Here is an 18,971-nt window from a genome sequence, read left to right on the forward strand (position 1 = left end):
TTCACATTTAAAACACAAATGTATATACATAATAGATTGTTAGGACTGCAGATTTCTAATAATGTACGTGGAATCATGCACATTTATTTCAATGCTTGTCACATTCTTGTTCCACAACATCTACAGTATTCAAGCCAAGGCATCTCTATTCTTTAAGAGATTGTATTTGTAATACATATTAAACAGCACATGAACAACAAAAACACACCCATAAAAAGACCACTGTGTGTGCATATCCTGCAAAAATGGGAAATGCCTAAATATTTTACCTACAGTGTAGGAAGTACATTCAGATAAACAGAGGTTTTTAAAATATCCCTTAACGTGAACTTAATAGAAAGACAAAGAAATGCTATTTTCAAGTCTTCCATCTTGTGTAGAATTCCATATTAGACCTTTAATTTGATTGGCCCTTAAGAAAGAACCATTTGTCACTCAGCTAAAGCATAATCATAGGTTGTTTTTGCTACAATGCAGGTTTCCTTGTATTGTTTTTTTTTAATTGTATTTCAGTGCATTTTCATTTTAGTTTTCTAGCCCATGTTTTAGCAAAAATCTAATCATTTGTATGTAAAAAAAAAGGCACCACTCAGAATTTGCATGATCTTAAGTGATGTGCCAAGCAGTGAGGTCAATAGTCTAGTGCCCAGTCTGGAGAAAATAGTGAAAAACAACTGAGAGAGGATTCATACAACCCTCCTTTGGATTTGTAAAGATGTATACAGTAGAAGTTTAAAGGAACAGTTCAGTGTGAAAATAAAAACTGGGTAAATAGATAGGCTGTGCAAAATAAAAAATGTTTTATATAGTTAGTTAGGCAAAAATGTAATGTATAAAGGCTGGAGTGAGTGGATGTCTAACATAATAGCCAGAACACAACTTCCTGCTTTTCAGCTCTCTAACTCTGAGCTAGTCAGCTACTTGAAGGGGGGCCACATGGGACATATCTGTTCATTGAGCTTGCAATTAATCCTCGGCATGCAGCTAAGATTCAAAAGCAACAGATATGACCCATGTGGCCCCCTTCTGATTGGTTACTGCCTGATAACCAGTTAGTGTACTGTAAACCAAGAGAGCTGAAAAGCAGGAAGTAGTGTTTTGGCTATTATGTTAGACATCCAGTTACTCCAGCCTTTATACATTACATTTTTGCCTAACTCAATAAGAATTTTTATTTTTATTTTGCACAACCCAGTTTTTATTTTTACACTGAACAATTCCTTTAAGGTTTCAAATAAGGGTGCAAATCCATATCAGAAGGAATGGGTTCATTGATTCTAACATTTGATAGCAAATTCCACATAACGGAGACAATTTAGAACAGTTGTTTTTGCAGAAGTGTGGAATATATGTTTGCATGAATTGACTTGCCTGTGATAAATATTTATAATCCGTTGGGTTTATTATGCTGTAGTGCATGAAGCAGAATGTAACTATACTGCACAAGGAGAAACGTATGTTCATGGGGCTGGTACAGTAGTGTCACATAATGTTTTTGAAACATGCCATGTTCCTTTGTGGTGATGCAACCAATCTGGTCCAATTTTAAGTCTTAAGGCTTATTCAGAATTTAATGATGAAGCCTTCCCCAACTGACAGAAAGAACCACTTCACAACTATTTAAATTTGTAGTTTCATGAATATTTATAAAGAACAAGAAAGAGTAATTTCATATATTTACATACATAGAGTTAAAATGGGAAGCGCAATACAAGGATACTCTAAATATGCCTACAATAGGAATCTCTATACACTATAAGCAACAGTAACATGCATAAAGTAAACATCCAGCACTGCACACGTTTCCATTTTAACTCAGCATATTAAAATGCAGTAGTGCCTTAAAACTGTAATGACTTGTCTTATAAACTAATAAAATTCCCTAAAATTTTAGACCCTTTTTAAGCAGAACTCTTCTCAATTTTATGAGCCATTACAAGTAAACTTTTCAAATATCTAAAAAAACAAAGTCTGCTTCACTTATCTATTCTGTTTTATTAAGCAATAAATAAAGTTCCAGGAGTTTTAAAGATGATACTAAAAAGGGCAATAAGGAATTCACAGTGATACCGTGTAGACCTCATGTACAAAGTCAATGCAGAATTCTAAGAGGAGACTTGTGAATAGCTGGACTTAACTCTTACACATTCCAGACTATACATAAGGACGGATAACTACAAAATACCTACTTTAAATACAATACATTGGCTCCTACCTTACTGTTCTGAAAAAGTATATGGGACAGCTACAATTCCTTTATGGGTCTTCCCATATTTTTTTGCTTTAAAACTACAGAAACAATTTAAATATACTGTATAATTATACGCAGTATGTTTTTTTAGGTGTTTGCTCGAAGAAGAAATGTAGGAGACAGTCCAGACTAAGTACAATGGCGTTAAACCCATGCATGTCTCAATGCCCATTCAAGAGAACAGAGTTAATGCATGCTTAGGCGCAGGACTCTGTTTATTTGCATGTTGCGTTTCTTGCAATTGTCTTTTTAGGAATTCTTCTGTGGAATCTTTATAGTCACTGTTTTTGCTTCTGTATATTCCCTCAGCCCATACTCTCCCCTAAAAAAAAAAAAAAGTATATGAGTTGATTGGGATACTTTCCACTACATTTTTTTTTTTTTTTTTTTTTTAAGTGTTTTGTTTTTAACCTCAAAGAATAAAAAAAAAAATCTCATTTAATAATGACTAGAACAAGTGGACCAATTACGTTATGTTTGTTCACAATAACAATCAACTCATAAGGAAAAGACTGTGCAAGTCTAACTATTCTTAAATTCTAAAGCCTGTGCTACTACCCTGTGATGCTGCTATGGGGTAATTATACAGAAAATATCCACAGCTGTTTAGGCCTGAATGTAAGATCCAGATTTAAGAAAGTCTCTCATCTTTTCGCACAAAAGTATTACATGGCATTATAATCACTAATCAGGCTTGACTCATAAGATATCACTAGGGAAAAAAGACCAAAAGGAGGTCAGGAGTCAGCAAGCATATATTATGCACATTTTTAAATGTGTCTCAACAGGAAAATTTGTAGCCAGAATGTGTGTTCATAGACAACACTAGGTAATACCATTTCTACAAAGAGCTTAGATAAAATGAAGTAAAAAGCAAGTAGTTTTGTCTTGCATTTTGTAACTGAAAAGATACCTTAAATAGATTAAAAAAACAACAACTTACATTTCTCTTCCATTGCCAGACATTTTGTAGCCTCCAAATGGGCTTTGTGCATTCAGAGAATTGTAACAGTTTATCCTGCGGCAAAAAAACATATTACAAAAGAATTTGTTTAAAAGTTTTCATAAATAGTAAGAATCCTCAAGATACCCATGGAATAGCACTCTTCTACTAAGCTGAACAGCTGAAGGCTTGCAGGTTGGATGCAGTTTTTTTATTGCCCACAGCCTGCTTGTGTGCTCCATAGGCTTATGGATAAGATACTAGTAAATTTTTTTGTAATTAAATATAAAGTTTTGTAACATAAACAATGTATTTTCATTACTGTCTACTATGGGGTTCTCCACATTATCTTTGTAACCTAGTAATATCTATATATTTTGATTGTAATAATTTTATTTTCCACCCTCAATCATTTTCTTTTTTTTTTATAATAGGCTATTACGTTCTCCATTTGGCAGACTATATAGTTGTGAAATAGTATAAAATATAGTATAGTAGTATAAAAAAACCTTTAAGTACTACCATCTCAGCTTTTATGCTCTAGTACCCTGCATATAAGTAAAGAATCAAGTACAATATAATTGCAAGGGATACTCAATAAGTTTATGCCTTCCAGCTCCATTGCCACAGTATTCAGTTATGTCAAACACCCACTGCACTAATTTAATTAGCACATTGATCGTAAAAACCTACATACATTTACAGCTTTTAAACAGCTCTGCAGGCTAAAAAAAAATAACTGCATTACCTTCAATATTCTAAAAATGATGTAATCTGCTTTTTAATTAGACTGCATTGCAAATAAAGTACTTTTTCCTGAACTTAGAAAGGCTCATTTAGATTTGCATGTTCAAAAAAGGCCCCAAGGCAGAAAATTCCAGCACTGCTCATTCAGTATATAAAATCATTAGAAGGAAAGGAATGCAAGTTATTAAATGCTGATATATTACAGGATGTAACATAAAAAAAGGTTTTATATAGAGCACGGATATATAATTATAATTTTATCTAAATCTATGTTTCAGCTATTATTAAATTACCAATGGGACTTAGGCAAAGTAAAATATAGGCATGTACTGGATCCTGTTGAGGCCCAATAGCTTCCATCACTATGGAAACCATCATTAATTCCTTCTGTCGTTTACAAGTCTATAGTGAATATAGCAAACTTAATGTTTATTCCAAAGTGTGGCATGTTTTATTTTACAGAAAATTCAGCATAATTTAACCGCTTGGACTCTAGCAATTTATTGGAGGCCTCACTGGCACTGACGTTAATACGCTCTGATTAAATTTAGCCTTCCTAATAATGATTTTAAGGTTGTCATTGAACATTTCCTACACAAGATTTCCTTACCAAACAGTTCCAGCTTGCATTGCTGAAGAAACAGTCAAGGCTTTGTTGATATCATTGGTGAAAACAGCTGCTACTAGACCATAATCTGAATTGTTGGCTCTTTCAATAACTTCCTCAACAGTTTTAAACCTTAATATCTGTTGAACAGGTCCAAAAATCTACAAAATAAAAAATTTCATTAATTGCCTATATATATTAAATTATCCATTTAGAAAAAAAAAAAAGAGAACTGAATTTTTAAAAATCTAATACTAAAGTAGTTCAACTCAAACACAAGGAAGATGATAGTAAACTGTACAATCATGAACAATGAGAAAACATTAAACCATATTTTTTTCAGGAATTCTGTAACTTTGTAAGAGCCAGGATATTGATATCCAGGGACGAAACCATAATAGTGCATACCCAGCAAGTACTATCTGGTGCTCTATAAAGTATATACAGTATGATATTATGAACTCTTTGAACTAAACTTGCCTATGGTTCAACATTTTGAGACAGTCTAAAAATCACTATACAAGTAAAATGATATCATAGTCTGACTGAGTTACCTCTTCTCTGGCAATCCGCATATCATCCGCTACATTGGAGAAAACGGTTGGTTCTATAAAAAATCCTTTTCTTCCCAATGCTTTTCCACCACATTCCAGCTTAGCTCCTTCAGCTATTCCACTCTGAATAAGTTCCAGTATTTTGTTATATTGCTTCTTATCAGTCTAGAAGAAAAGCAATGTTATTTTTTTTTGTGATGACAATAAAAAGTGACATGGCCTTGGATAGGAATGAGCTCAGACCATTTTTAACTAAGACGTTTTACTACATTTTTCAAGACAGTGCAAAAATGGGAAGCAACAATTTACAGGAATATTTATGTATCTGTGGGGTAAGAAGGAACCGGACTGGGTACATTGTAACATTTCTCACTTATCAGTAGCTTCCGGCACAACTAGCACACAGAGAATTGGTGCATAGTATCATAACCATATTAACCTTTATCAATGCTCTACCCTTTATTGCCCTCAGAACCGCATACTGCAAAAGGATATATAATGTTTTACTTGCATCTCCCCACTGACTTTATGCATTTTCTTTTACCAAGAAAGATCAATGCATGTTGCAACTGTTCACAATAAAAAAAAAAAACCAGGGGACTGTTGAAGTGATGGGCGCCAGACACGAATTCACTGCGAATTTCCATGTTTCACCGCAAGCGAATTATTTAGAAAATTCTTAATTATTCGGAAACCCATTGACTTTAATGTATTTGGACCAAATAGTCGCGCATATAAAAATTGACGCTCACGTAAAAATTGATGTGCGTCAAAATTATTTTGATGCCCATTGAATTCAATGTGTTTTTCTCTTTCACTCAGAGGAATAATACCTGGGGGCCTTGTTCTGTAGTGGGATCAAAAGGGCTTCCAACTATTCTTCTCTTTGCACGTTCGACACTTCTCCGAACAAACTCCTCATAAATGGAATCTTCTACAAACGTCCGTGAGCCAGCCGTACAGCATTGTCCTTGGTTAAAGAAGACACCTTGATGTGCTTGCTCAACTGCATATTCCACTAGAAGAGAAGGAACAAAAAATTGGTGAAGAGGAAAATAAAAGAAAAATCATAAACTGTTTGGGTGGAGCTAAAAAGGATCTTATTTACATGTCATCAGAGAGCTTATGTTATTTTGAATAAAGTTGACCAGTGGCGTAACTAGATATTACTGAGCCCCACAGCAAACTATTTTTCAGGCCCCAGCGGCTGTCAGAAGATACGGAGTGTAATAACTTAAGCAGCAGAACCGGTTATCCAGAAACGACTAAAACTCACTACTATGTCCCTCCAGTCTAACTAAAAAGCCCCTAGGTTTGCATATAAATTCATTACTTGGATTAAATTGCATTTTAATTTAAAGACATTTTTCCAGTTTTAGTATTTAAAAAGAAAGTCAGTAAATTGCCAAATGCCAGATATTGGAATTTAAATTATGATTCATTTTGAACTTTACTAAATAATGCAGGTGTGCTTTGCTTGGCACCAACGCAAATGTATATAGCACATTATGAGATTTCCAAATTGTCCTGTGGTAAAACATAATGTTACTCTACCCAACACAAAGAAGCTTGGTTAAAGCCATAATTCAAAGGAACACTACAGCTAGAATATTATTTAGAAAAACTGTAGTATAATTTAATTAAATTTTTTCGGAAAATGTTTGGTTAAAGGACATGTAAAGTCCAATCTATTTTGTATTCCACATAAAAAGCCTACTGAGAATATGTTATTTAGTGAACCTCAATTACCTTAAATCACATTAATTATCATCCAGTTGAACTCTGTTTCGGGAAATACCACTGACTACTTGAAACAGATTTACCCATAAAACCGTGGTCTTTTCAAAGACCAAGACCACAATTCTGCGCAGTCTAATCAAACAGGACACTGAAGCATGTGGAAAACTTATCCTCTACATCCTCAGCTTTCAATGACAAACTTCATATTTGCCAGCCCTCTAAACAAGCTCCAATCACATACGTAGCGCCAACTGCCACAGCAATGCGGGCTCTCTCACAAAGGGACGGAATCGATTTCAATGCTATTTAGTTCTACAATGATGAGCAGTGATAGTTTATCCATTGCATGACTCTGCTTGCCTGTTATGGAGAACACAATAGTGGTGCATGCATTGAACACATTCCCCATATTGGTGACGATTAACAAATAAAATTGTTTTGGCTATTCACAGCTCTGCAGAAAGTTTTCTAAAGCTTGTATAAGGTAAAGGAGACATGTATGAAATGAAATAATTTAGTGGATGAGTAGAGTTAAGGGCTAGGTATCATATTTTTTTCACTTTCTGACACTAACAACATTGCAGTGAGTCTCTCTAGGGTACAATTTGAAAAAATTGTTGTGCGTCAAAAAAATTAATTTGTTGCTCAAAGACTTTAATGTATAGTATTTGGCAAAATATTCACTGTTTCGTAAATTTTTGACGAAGCCAGACGTGTCAGATTCACCCATCACTACATCCCAAGCTCTATCTAAATGTGCATTTTTAGATTTTAAATCTATCAGCATCTGACAGATTAATTATAATATTTAAAACGTATTTTAATATTTGATTGTGTTAGACCGAGTCACACTGAGGGCTTTATTTCACCAATGTTTTGGTTGAATTAAAATTATACTATAGCATCAAGCATATGAAATCATTTCTTTAAAACAGAAAGGCAACCAAACTTACAATCTGCATCAGCAAAGATAATGTTGGGGCTCTTTCCTCCTAATTCAAGAGTCACTCTCTTCAAATTGCTTCTGCCAGCTGCTTCTTGAATAAGCATTCCAACCTGAAAGGACATCGGTAAAAAGTGTCAGATATACAGATAGATTATCAACATTCTGCTAAAATGAAGTAGCAACCGACAACATTTTGGTTGTATCAGTATCATTTTAACTGCCACTATTAATTATGTAGTGTGCTGTATCTTTAAAACCCAGATATAATATAGATGCACCATATAGGACAACGGGTTTTTCTGATTTTATTCCTGTACATGGATAAGGTTGCACACGACCAATTTAAAGTTTGCATATGTACATATATTGATAGAAAACATATACCTGATATGAAAGTGTTCTACAGGAGTTTGTTCGGAGAGTTTTGTTTTTCTTTTTAAATTCTTAGAGCATGGAGCTCTGCTAGCCTGGTTTACTGTGCCAGCATTCCATTTGATTAAACCCCCATAAATTTGGTGAACAAGATCCAAGATGGATATCAGTATTTTCTGTAGCTAAGATGCAGCCCACACTTTCCTCCCAGCACACAAATCCCTATCAAACTTGATAGATGTTTATGAAGATACTGCCCATTAAAACATTAAACAATCACTGCCTTTACAAGAGCTTTCTTAAATACGAAGATGCCAATCAAATTAACTTTTAGCAATGATATTTATAGAGAATATATCATTTCTGTTTTGTCTTTCTTTTAGGAAGAAATGTAGTATGAAATAATAGCAACAATAACTCATTTTTGCTCAAGCCATCGGCCACGGTCATTCCTACCTTTTCCTAGCTGTCCATGTAGTCTGCTATATACTGTAGATCTTAAACAACTATATACCAAAAAAATGCCCAAATCACAGAACTTTAGGAAAAACGGTATCACCTACATAAACCTTATAAAAATGAATAATGTTTTGGAAACATTAAAATTATTAAATTATAGCAGTCTATTTACTTTCTAAAATCATCTTCAGCTTGCTCACTGCTGTTCTGCAGTCCAACTACAGTCGTTTAAACAAAGGGGAATGGACAAAATGATTATACTGGATAAAACGATGACTTCCTTCCCAGCCTGTTGGGATTATTCTGTAATTGTATGTAGTACACAAAGAATATATTAGTGCAATTCTAAATTTAAGTTGAATGTTCTAAAGCTATGGTCTAGTCACATAATATGAGAATTAAATTGTTGTTGTAGTTGTGTCTGTGCAATATCCTGAATACTGTTTAATATTGTGCCATAAATCTCAGCTGAATATTACCACGTCTGTCTGTAGACATTCCTGTAAACAATTTCCAAAACTGGAAAGCAATCAGAGGTGATGGAAAAAGCACAGGATGAGTAATTTATGCAAGTCTCAGTGCCTTTAGATAATACACAGGCTAACATTTGTGCTGCTTCCTTAACAAATGTTATGTCATATGCTTAGCAGGGCAGCAAATACCTGAAAAGGAGATTGTAACAAGACCCCATGAGTGATAAATAAAGGGACCAATGCTTTTCAAGTCTGGTTGCTACTTAAAGTTTGTTCATTTTAGGGATGCACCCAATCCACTATTTTGGATTTGGCCGAACCCCTGAATACCAAACTGAATCCTAATTTGCATATGCAAATTAGGAGGGATGGGAAGGGGAAAACATTTTTTACTTCCTTGTTTTGTGACAAAAAGTCACGTGATTTCCCTCTCCGCCCCTAATTTGCATATGCAAATTAGGATTTGGATTCTGTTCGGCCAGAGAAAAGGATTTGGCTGAATCCGAATCTTGCTGAAAAAGGCTGAATCCCGAACCGAATCCTGGATTCGGTGCATCCCTAGTTCATTTCAATGATTAGAGATTTTGTTGTATAATATAATAGCTATTTAAAATTTCAACTTGTAAGACATGCCTTAGAGCAGGGATCCCCAACCTTTTGAACCCATGAGCAACATTCAGAACTAAAAAGGAGTTGGGGAGCAACACTAGCATGAAAAATGTTCCGGGGGTGCCAAATAAGTGTTGTGATTGGCCATTTAGTACCCCCTTTGAGGATTGTCAACCTACACTGAGGCTCTGTTTGACAGTACATCTGTTTTTTATACAACCAAAACTTGCCTCCAAGCCAGGAATTCGAAAATAAGCACCTGCTTTGAGGCCACTGGGAGCAACATCCAAGGGGTGGAGAGCAACATGTTGCTCACAAGCTACTGGTTGGGGATCACTGTCTTACAGCTTTCCTCCTGCCAACTCTATTAAACTAAGCTATTTTAAAACTCTAGCGTAAACAGCTTTTTAGTTAGGCGGAACGCTGATGTCTATACCAAGCAACCTGACATTAATCTCACTTCTGAAATAAAAGGAAAATCTTGCTGAGTAAATCTGAATCCGTAATAATACAGCTGTTAGCTGAAAACATTTGTCTGGCATTAAACAGTTGTGATTCTTCTTTAGTTTGCTTTGATGACTCGGTTTGCATCTGCTTGAGTAATGATGGCATCATGATTTGTAACAAAGAAAACACTTTGCCAAGTAAAACAAGGTTCTCAAAACCAACGAAAATATGTAGGGCATTGGTCCAAAATTATCACACATTGTACATAGATTTGCTTTGTGCTCGGTCTAGAACGGAGATGTTCAACTCTTTTATTGACACAGGGCGTGCAGACCAGCATTGTAAAAAGTCACCCCAAAACATCTTGGCCAACATGTTTGAAACAGCAATTCTCATTAAAAGGTTCTGTAATTATAAAGATAGCTGACAAAAATATGATACTCAAGTATAAGGATAAAATGTTTAAAATGTAGGCGATTTAGGATGAGAGGATTCATGAGCCTTAACATGGTAGAAGATATAGGCCCGTTTTTTTTGCAAAAATATTCTATTTACAGTTAAAGCAGAATTAGTTGAATGGAATGATTACAATTCTAACGGAAGATGAAAGTGAGAAAACAATAAACAAGATAGAATACTTAGGGGTATATTTATCAAAGTGAAGTTATAGATAACCACAGTCCACTGGAGTGAAATCCCGCATATCTCCATTCATTTCTATGGGATTTTTAAAGGCGTAGTTATCGAAGGGTGAAAGTTCACCCTTTGATAAATATGCCTTTTAAAATCCCATAGAAATGAAATACCCTAAATATTTTTGCTTTGGAAATATAGGGTAGCAGTTTCTATTGTGTTGAACTTGCCCAGTTGGGGATCCTCTACTTCTTTTTTTATAAAAATAGCTTGCCACAAACAAATTGTACTAACTAATTAAACAGCATAGAATTTAGTTTTAACTAATGTTCCATAACTGGACACTGGAAATATAAGATTATTCAAAGCTTTGGCTAGATAAACATCAATTTATATGCCTTATGGCTAATATAGCAGTTCATTGGTTTGCCAAGCTAAATGAATTAAACCTCTAAAAGCTCTGTACAATGGTAAATACAAGTACAGGGGTCATGACAAAAGATCATATTCTCTGCCTGAAAGCATTTTCCTCATTTATCGAAAGTAAAGCCCTAGATTTACAAATAGTTGTTACAGTGGGTATATTTAAGATGCGATAATGTTGACTTGCTTTTATAAGTGTCTGCTGTGACAGGAAATATGGAATATGGAACGGTTTATACTCTGTTTGCATTAAGAATTGACATCTGGTCTTGGTTAGAATTTTAGAGACCCTCTTTTTCACATTAGTGGTGCTTTTCACTTCCTATTAGCCAGGCTTTTAAAGTCAGCTCCTTAGTTGATATTAAATCGACATCTTTTGATCTAACAACTGTTAGCTCATTAAAAATTAGGAGATAGAAAAAAAAAAAAAAAATCTATGGATGAGTTTAAAATAGGATCACTAGCAACTAAAATGCACCCATGAAGGGCCCTGCCTTGTGTTCACATTTTCCTCATACCTAACCGTTGTAAGGAAAGTGTCACATGCCTTCAATACAACAAACACTTTAATATGCATTTGTTTGTATTTGAGTTGAGAGGGAATAATATGTGTGAGGTTTTTAATATTTTAGGTAAAAAAAGGTATGCTATTCTCTCTATTTCTAATACAGGTATGGGACCCGTTATCTACAATGCTCAGACCTGGGGTTGTCTAGACAGCTGATCTTTCCATAATTTGGATCTTCATACTTTAAGTCTACTAGGAAATGTAAACATTAAAGAAACCCAATAGGCTGGTTTTGCTTCCAATAAGGATTAATTATATATTAGTTTTATTATTACAGAGAAAAAGGAAATCAATTTAAAAACTCTGGATTATTTGATTATAATGAGTCTATGGGAAAAGCGGTCGCCTTTTCGCTAATTTGGAGCTTTCTGGATGACGAATCCCATACCTGTAGTGGGTTCTGGGTTTTGGAAATAATGGAAACTATTGTAATATATTATAAGAAAGCATACAAAAGTGTACAATACACTGATAATGAGTACTTTCAACATTTTACATTCTGCAGAATGAATGCATAAACTTAAATAAATAGGGGTACATATTCTGCTTGTTTTGGAAAAACCTAAGTTTGCATGAGTTTAGTAGCAAAGCTATTGCTAAAAAGGCATAAGATTATGAGACGCCTAACATAAATAATTCTGGCTGGGATTATTGGTTTCCATGAAACAATCTGTCTTCAAGCAAGAAAAAAGTTATTTAGTGGAATGAATTTCTAGGAGCCGAGTCACTCTTCTGATAAGCATTTATAAATCTGAAACAATACCTCGGGTGATATTATTTCAAACAAGAGATAAGTGTGTCTGGTATGGAGTCCTTTTGCAATTGTGTATACAATGATTCATGCAGTAGGAGGCATTCTGGGATTACTAGCAGTGACTAGGTTTCTAAAACAATCAAGATTTACAAGGAAAAAAAAATATGGTGGCCCAGATATATACTACTACTACATATAGTACTACAACCAGCACAGTCATGGAAAAATCACTGTATATTATCACAGATAAATCCATTAAATCAACATCCCTACAAGAGTAGGGTCAACTATGTATCTCATATTTTGGGAGATTTACATTAGACACAATGTGCAGTGTACCCAAACCATTTAACAACAAGTGAATTATGAAATTAGGGGGGACCAGTGCTAGTGCTCATTAGGCTCCCTTATGTATTTGGTACAGTGTATTTGGCAAGGGAGTGACTTGCTACACAGTTGCACACTGGGAAATCTATTATTAACCATACATCTATTCTTCAGCAGTATTTTTCTCTTTTTCATTGATTATTGATGACATCATTAGGGTTCCAAGATGTACAGAAACCAAACAAAGCTTCCTTGGAATTAAAATGTAATTTTGTAGCAGGCACAGCTACTACCACTTCATTGCCTGCAAATGTGAGATGGGTGACATCAAAGGACAAAGAGGGGGGGGGAAGGAAAAAACTATAATATAACTATACAAAGTTGTTTGTGCTTTGTTTGTTTTTCCTAGTATCACAGAAATATTTCATCAGCAAAGTTTTCTATTTTCTTTTTTAAAATAAATGTATTTACATTTCAGACAAATAAGGAATCTGTATAGAAAGCAATGTGAAACTATAGGTGGTTTCCTATTCACTAATGTATGCTGACTACTGACCCATAAATGGACAAACATGGATATTGCTCAAATATATGTTCACAGATCTCATACAAGATGCCTCAGAACAAGAGGCACACAAAACCCCAAATATGTAATGCTTTATTACATTGCATACACCCACATCTCACCCATATAGCTCACCCTATCATGCAAATCAGTTATACAGATGGATCACAATTTGTTAAGGTGAACAAAACACCTTGGAATCTGTATGTATGCAAGTAGGTCGATACTAACTTGCATGGACATGATGATTATTTAGCGTCTTTTGATACATCTGTGTTGCCATTCCTCACAATTGCAAGGTTTCAAACCGAAGAGTCCTTAGTTTTGTACAGGAGCTTGTTGTTTTTGCCAAGGTTGGTTTCTAATCAGTACAGTGCAGCAAAATATGCTGGAGCAAGTAAAATAAAATTTACCACTCATATACAAAGACAAACAAATTTAAGGCGGCCATAGATGTTAAGATTATTTAGATTTTTCCATTATTGTAGGATCCAGCTTATCCTGAAATGATCATTTAAATGTACCATTTGTACTTCAAGTGATATTGTTTAATTGAAGCTAGGAAGCCCTGCAAACAATTGTACAATGGATACATTTCACTGTGAGCGATGTTAACTTTCTAACCTGACTGATCGATTTTCTGACCTATGTTGGACGAAAAAACGTTAGATGTATGATTGTTTGGTGCCCACCAACCTCACGATATTTTGTCAGTTCGCACTAAAACTGATGTTAGGGAGAGAAAAATCTTAATATCTATGGCCACCTTTATTCCACACACTCCAGGCCACCTTGGATGCTAGGACCAATATTGAGAAAGCATACATCGATTGACATCAACACTCCAAATATGATAGGGGATTGAATTAGTATCACACAGTGTGTGTTAATTGGGGAGTTGAAGTAATAGAAATTGAAATAAATCTTAAGACCCAATAGATAGCTTTAAGTCTTGCCAGCTGTCCCCAGGGAGGTGCTGCTTGTCAGCTACAGGATGGGCCAAGAAGGCTAGAAAGCATCGGAACACGATCACTGCCTTGCGGTTCTTCCTGATTAGAAGGAAGTTTTTAAATGATCCTTTGTGTATGTTATTTTATATTGTTTTAATGAAATGAATTAAAGCTTGTGTTTTAATTTAGTTAACTCCAAGTCTGCCAGTGGGGAGATGTAAGAAAGACATCTCTTTTAATACATTAGTATATACATACCTCAGTGGAACCAGTGAATGCAACTTTATCAATTCCAATGTGAGAAGCTATTGCCGCGCCTGCAGTTGGACCATATCCTGGTAAAATGTTAACAACTCCTGGTGGAAAACCAGCCTATCAGAATGAAAACAGAAGGAATATGGTGTATCTGTACTGTCCACATTAAAGGGCTTGTTCACCTTCAAACACTTTTCTCAGTTCAGTTGGTTTCAGATAGTTCAAAAATAAAGGCTTTTTCCAATTACTTTATATTTTCTATTTGTGACCATTTTTCTAATATTGAAGTATGAAGTTTCATTTTTAACCTTCTAAAGCAGCTCTGGGAGGGGGGTCGCCGACTCTTTAACTGTTCCAAGTTGATACATTTAATTGATACATTTAGCCCTGCTGAGTTTCATTAAAGGCAGCTGTTAGAATTGATACAATAGTTGCTAATGTTTCACAGATACTGCTGAGAAATATATCAACTAATTGCATCAACTAAATGTATCAAATTGTAACAGTTCAGATGCTCCTGGATCACTGAGCTGCCAGACTGAAAGACTAAATATGTTTATGGTTAACAATTTGAAAACAACTGAATAGAAAAAAGTGTTTGGAAGGTGAACAATCCCTTTTAAAAAAAAAATGTACATTTTTAATCTCAGCGGGATATTGCTACAAGTGCATTTTTTATTTACCTCTTTGATGAGGGCTCCCATATAGAGAGCAGTGAGCGGAGTCTGTTCAGCGGGTTTAATTACTACAGTATTCCCACAGCACAGGGCAGGAGCAATCTTCCAGGCAAACATCAGCAGGGGGAAGTTCCACTGTAGAACACAGATACGTATAAGAAAATTCTAGCTTGCCTTTGTGTTTAAAATTTATATTTACTAGAAATATTTCCACAAAAATTTTCATATTGTAGATTTGTTGGTATGCATTTTCTACTAGCACTAGCCAGGGCTACAGTTAAAGTGGTGTGACTTTATTTAAAACAAAAAACATCTAGTTTTACCTTTTTGGCATTATTTGTTCTAGCCATGAAAGCACAGAATTTAAAGCTCTCTAAAATATATTGGCTCCGAGGCATAATGGGCAGGGGTTGGTGTGAATAAAACACAACCTTTACAAAGCAGGCAATCAAGAACATATAAATAAAAATTAGGTCTCAATAATAGTAATATACACGTGAATAATTTATTTGCATTGATATTTTAGTGTAATGGCAGATTGAACAGAAGGTCCATTTATTGGTCTGAATATCCATTTTGTAACAGTCACATGTTTTGTGCCAGTGACCAAGAAGAAAAAAAACAAAATGAAAAAAAAAGAAAGAATAGGAAACCATTATTCCAGGACTACCAAGTATCCTTACAAAAAGATCTGCTAAGTGGAACAATTATATCTAATAGTTTTACAACATGACCTACCACATAAGAACTTTTTGAAAACAGTCCTCTTTAAAGTTTTTACGAGAGATTGCTCATAGCCTAGTATTCTATTTGTTTAAAAAGTATTCCAAATTGTAAGAAAAAAAAACCTGACTTATAGATCACTAAACAAGCATTTATTTTACATTTTTCCAGAAAGTCTCATTGGCTGGAGAACCTGACTTTTCATAACACAGATAAACTCCTATAAACCAATCCAAATAATCATATGCAGGGAAGCCGTTAAAGATATGTCAACAATAGGAAGATTATATTCCCTGTAATAGAAAACACACATCTGCAGGTCCCATATTGTGTGCCTGCACTGTGAGCCACTCCAAAGGAAAGTAAATAAGGGCAATAGCGAAGACATACTTACTGGGATGATCTGACCACACACGCCAATGGGTTCATGTCTAGTAAACGTTAAGTAATCTCCATCTTAAAAGCAGAGGAATAGAATAAGCAAAATCAGACTTGCTCTCTCTTCAATATAAATATATATACACAAGTAGATGATTAAATAATACATGAATGACACTATATATAAATTGTCACCTAGCGTTTTGCTCACAAGTTAACATAGCACTGGGTTTGGTTGATGATTTGATATACTTTTAATTCTTGTGGCAAACTAGGCACATCTCCTACAATATAAAATACGTATTGTGCTATCTCAGTGGTTATAAAAGTAGGACCATTAAAAGCCCTTTGTTAAACATTAGTTCAATAGATAGGGTTTGTGCAGAACATATTTTATGAAAACGAATTGTGGAAAATCTCTCGTTTTTGTTATTTCTTGAGCTGGACATGAAAAACGAGGAAACTGAAGCTAACCCATGATTGGGCCTTGCCTGTTATCCCACATCCACAATCTATAAATTGCTGGTATCCTTTCAGACACTAAAGGTACCATCTCATCCTACTATACCACACAGGCTGTTATACACTGCTACTACAGGCAGTCTTGTGCTATTAGGACTGCTACCACAAAGGTGTGTATATAAGGTTTCTCATAGTATCCAACCTGCTACTGCTGCTCTGAGGTACCACAGGGATCAGCTCCAATAACATTTTCAAATAAATTACATTTTTAAACAATTTAGGGTCAATGTTAGAAAGTCAGACCCTGGTACATAGATTCCCACACTGTGGGCCTGTATTAGTGTTGGACATTAAAGGGGCAGTTTCAACATAAATAAGCTCAATAAATTGGACTATTTGTCTATTGCTTTAATCAACAAATATTGTTTTTGTTGTCATTGTTGCCATAAACAAGAAAACAAAACCATGTTTACTTTAGCATTTCCAGTCTGACTTCCTTGTTATGTTGAGTCACTGTCTGCAGAAGAGAAGCTAGTAAAACAATTACTAGTTCACAAATAAGTCTTCTGTATAATAAGCTTCTCCTTATTTCAAAGCCTATCAAAGGCAGCAGCTGTTTATAAAGAGCTAATTATCTCCCTTTAAACAAAATAACTTGTTAATAGTGGGAGAGAGGGAGTGAGTACAGAGAAAAACAAAACACTTTTCCATTAGTGTTTTATAGTGGCACTTTTTAAATGTTTTTTAAATGATAAGAAAAGGCAAGATACTTTTTTATCCCTGGTCCAATGTAATATGCGTATGTTTGTTTAGCTAGGGTAAACATAGGTTTATGCTGCCCCTTTAAAGCTTTAGAATCATTTTTTCTTCACAAAACCATGTAGATACAAACAACTATTAACTCATAATATATCTTTTATTTTCAACATATATAAAATATAGAATTATTTTTGCAATTAGTTCCTTATTTATTATTTGTAGATTTGAGATAATTATCAAACAACGAAATGAAAGAACATTTCCCATATTACATTTAGTGAGACATTTGTCCTACTCTGCTTATTTAAGAATGTTTGGGTTGGTCTTAAGCCCTTGAGGAGACCACCTACAATATGGGCATGCAGCTTGATGGATTATATTTTCCAGTTTATCTTTCGTAAAGTATCTTGGTTTCTGTAATATAAAACCCATACACAAGCATATGCTGTTTTTTCCCCACTATTATACTTATTCCATACACGAACATGCAAAATGAATTAAAAGCTGCCATTCCTTTAAAGCGCATGTGTAAACTTAACACAACTATATCATTTTTTGTTTTTTGCACATGCGGTTTTCTATTTTTTTCTGGTTTGCATGTTTTCCCTTTTAAGCTGAGGTGTGAACACCTATTGTCACTTTTTATGTGAGTACCCAATTTTAAAGTGGGCAGGGCTCTAACTAATCTGCAACCAATAAAAGCATTAGACTGTTTAGAATTCACCGGTAAAAGAGAAAGAGGGATATCTCCAAACAGCAAAAAAAGGTTTAAAACTACCACTAAGGGCCCAATTTATATTCTGGTATAGTAGTAATGTAATATTTACTACTTTGCCATGGATCAACAACTTTGCTTAATATTGGAAATGCCTGTTCATAAAGCTTCAGAATCTTCCATCTAAATCAGATGCATTATGAAGTAGTTGTCAATGTAGTACAGGTATGGGATCCGTTATCCAGAAAGTTCAGAATTACAGAAAGGCTGCCTCCCATAGACTCCATTATAATGAAATAATCCAAATCTTTGAAAATGATTTCCTTTTTTCGCTGTAATAATAAAACAGTACCTTGTACTCAATCCCAATTAAGATATAATGAATCATTTATTGGAAGCAAAACCAGCCTATTGGGTTTATTTAATGTTTATAGGATTTTCTAGTATACTTAAGATATAAAGATCCAAATTACGGAAATATCTGTTATCCGGAAAACCCCAGGTTCCAAGCATTCTTGGTTAATAGATCCCATACTTGTATTGGGTATTTGGTCAAAGAAGTCAAATGTTTTTGAAACCCCATATTTTAACAGCAACAATTAAATATTGATAGGTCTTAACTTTTTTTGTGATA

At 34.6% G+C, this 18,971-nt stretch overlaps 1 protein-coding gene across 2 annotated transcripts in view; it reads right to left on the reverse strand.

The window, feature by feature from the left end:
• Positions 1-1,625: 1,625 nt before the first annotated feature.
• The window catches only part of aldh1a2.S (aldehyde dehydrogenase 1 family member A2 S homeolog), a 35,645-nt gene continuing 18,299 nt past the window's right edge, over positions 1,626-18,971 (reverse strand). For both annotated transcript variants that reach the window (XM_018255476.2, XM_018255477.2), the window contains 9 exons: positions 16,418-16,479; positions 15,307-15,435; positions 14,627-14,740; positions 7,796-7,898; positions 5,936-6,120; positions 5,103-5,267; positions 4,552-4,709; positions 3,195-3,269; positions 1,626-2,573 (listed from right to left, as the gene is read on the reverse strand). In XM_018255476.2, coding sequence (XP_018110965.1) covers positions 2,501-2,573; positions 3,195-3,269; positions 4,552-4,709; positions 5,103-5,267; positions 5,936-6,120; positions 7,796-7,898; positions 14,627-14,740; positions 15,307-15,435; positions 16,418-16,479 — 1,064 coding nt within the window. In that variant the 3' untranslated portion in view covers positions 1,626-2,500. The remainder of the gene's footprint in view (positions 2,574-3,194; positions 3,270-4,551; positions 4,710-5,102; positions 5,268-5,935; positions 6,121-7,795; positions 7,899-14,626; positions 14,741-15,306; positions 15,436-16,417; positions 16,480-18,971) is intronic.

Source organism: Xenopus laevis, chromosome 3S, assembly GCF_017654675.1.
Source record: "Xenopus laevis strain J_2021 chromosome 3S, Xenopus_laevis_v10.1, whole genome shotgun sequence".
In the NCBI taxonomy this organism is placed as follows: domain Eukaryota; kingdom Metazoa; phylum Chordata; class Amphibia; order Anura; family Pipidae; genus Xenopus; species Xenopus laevis.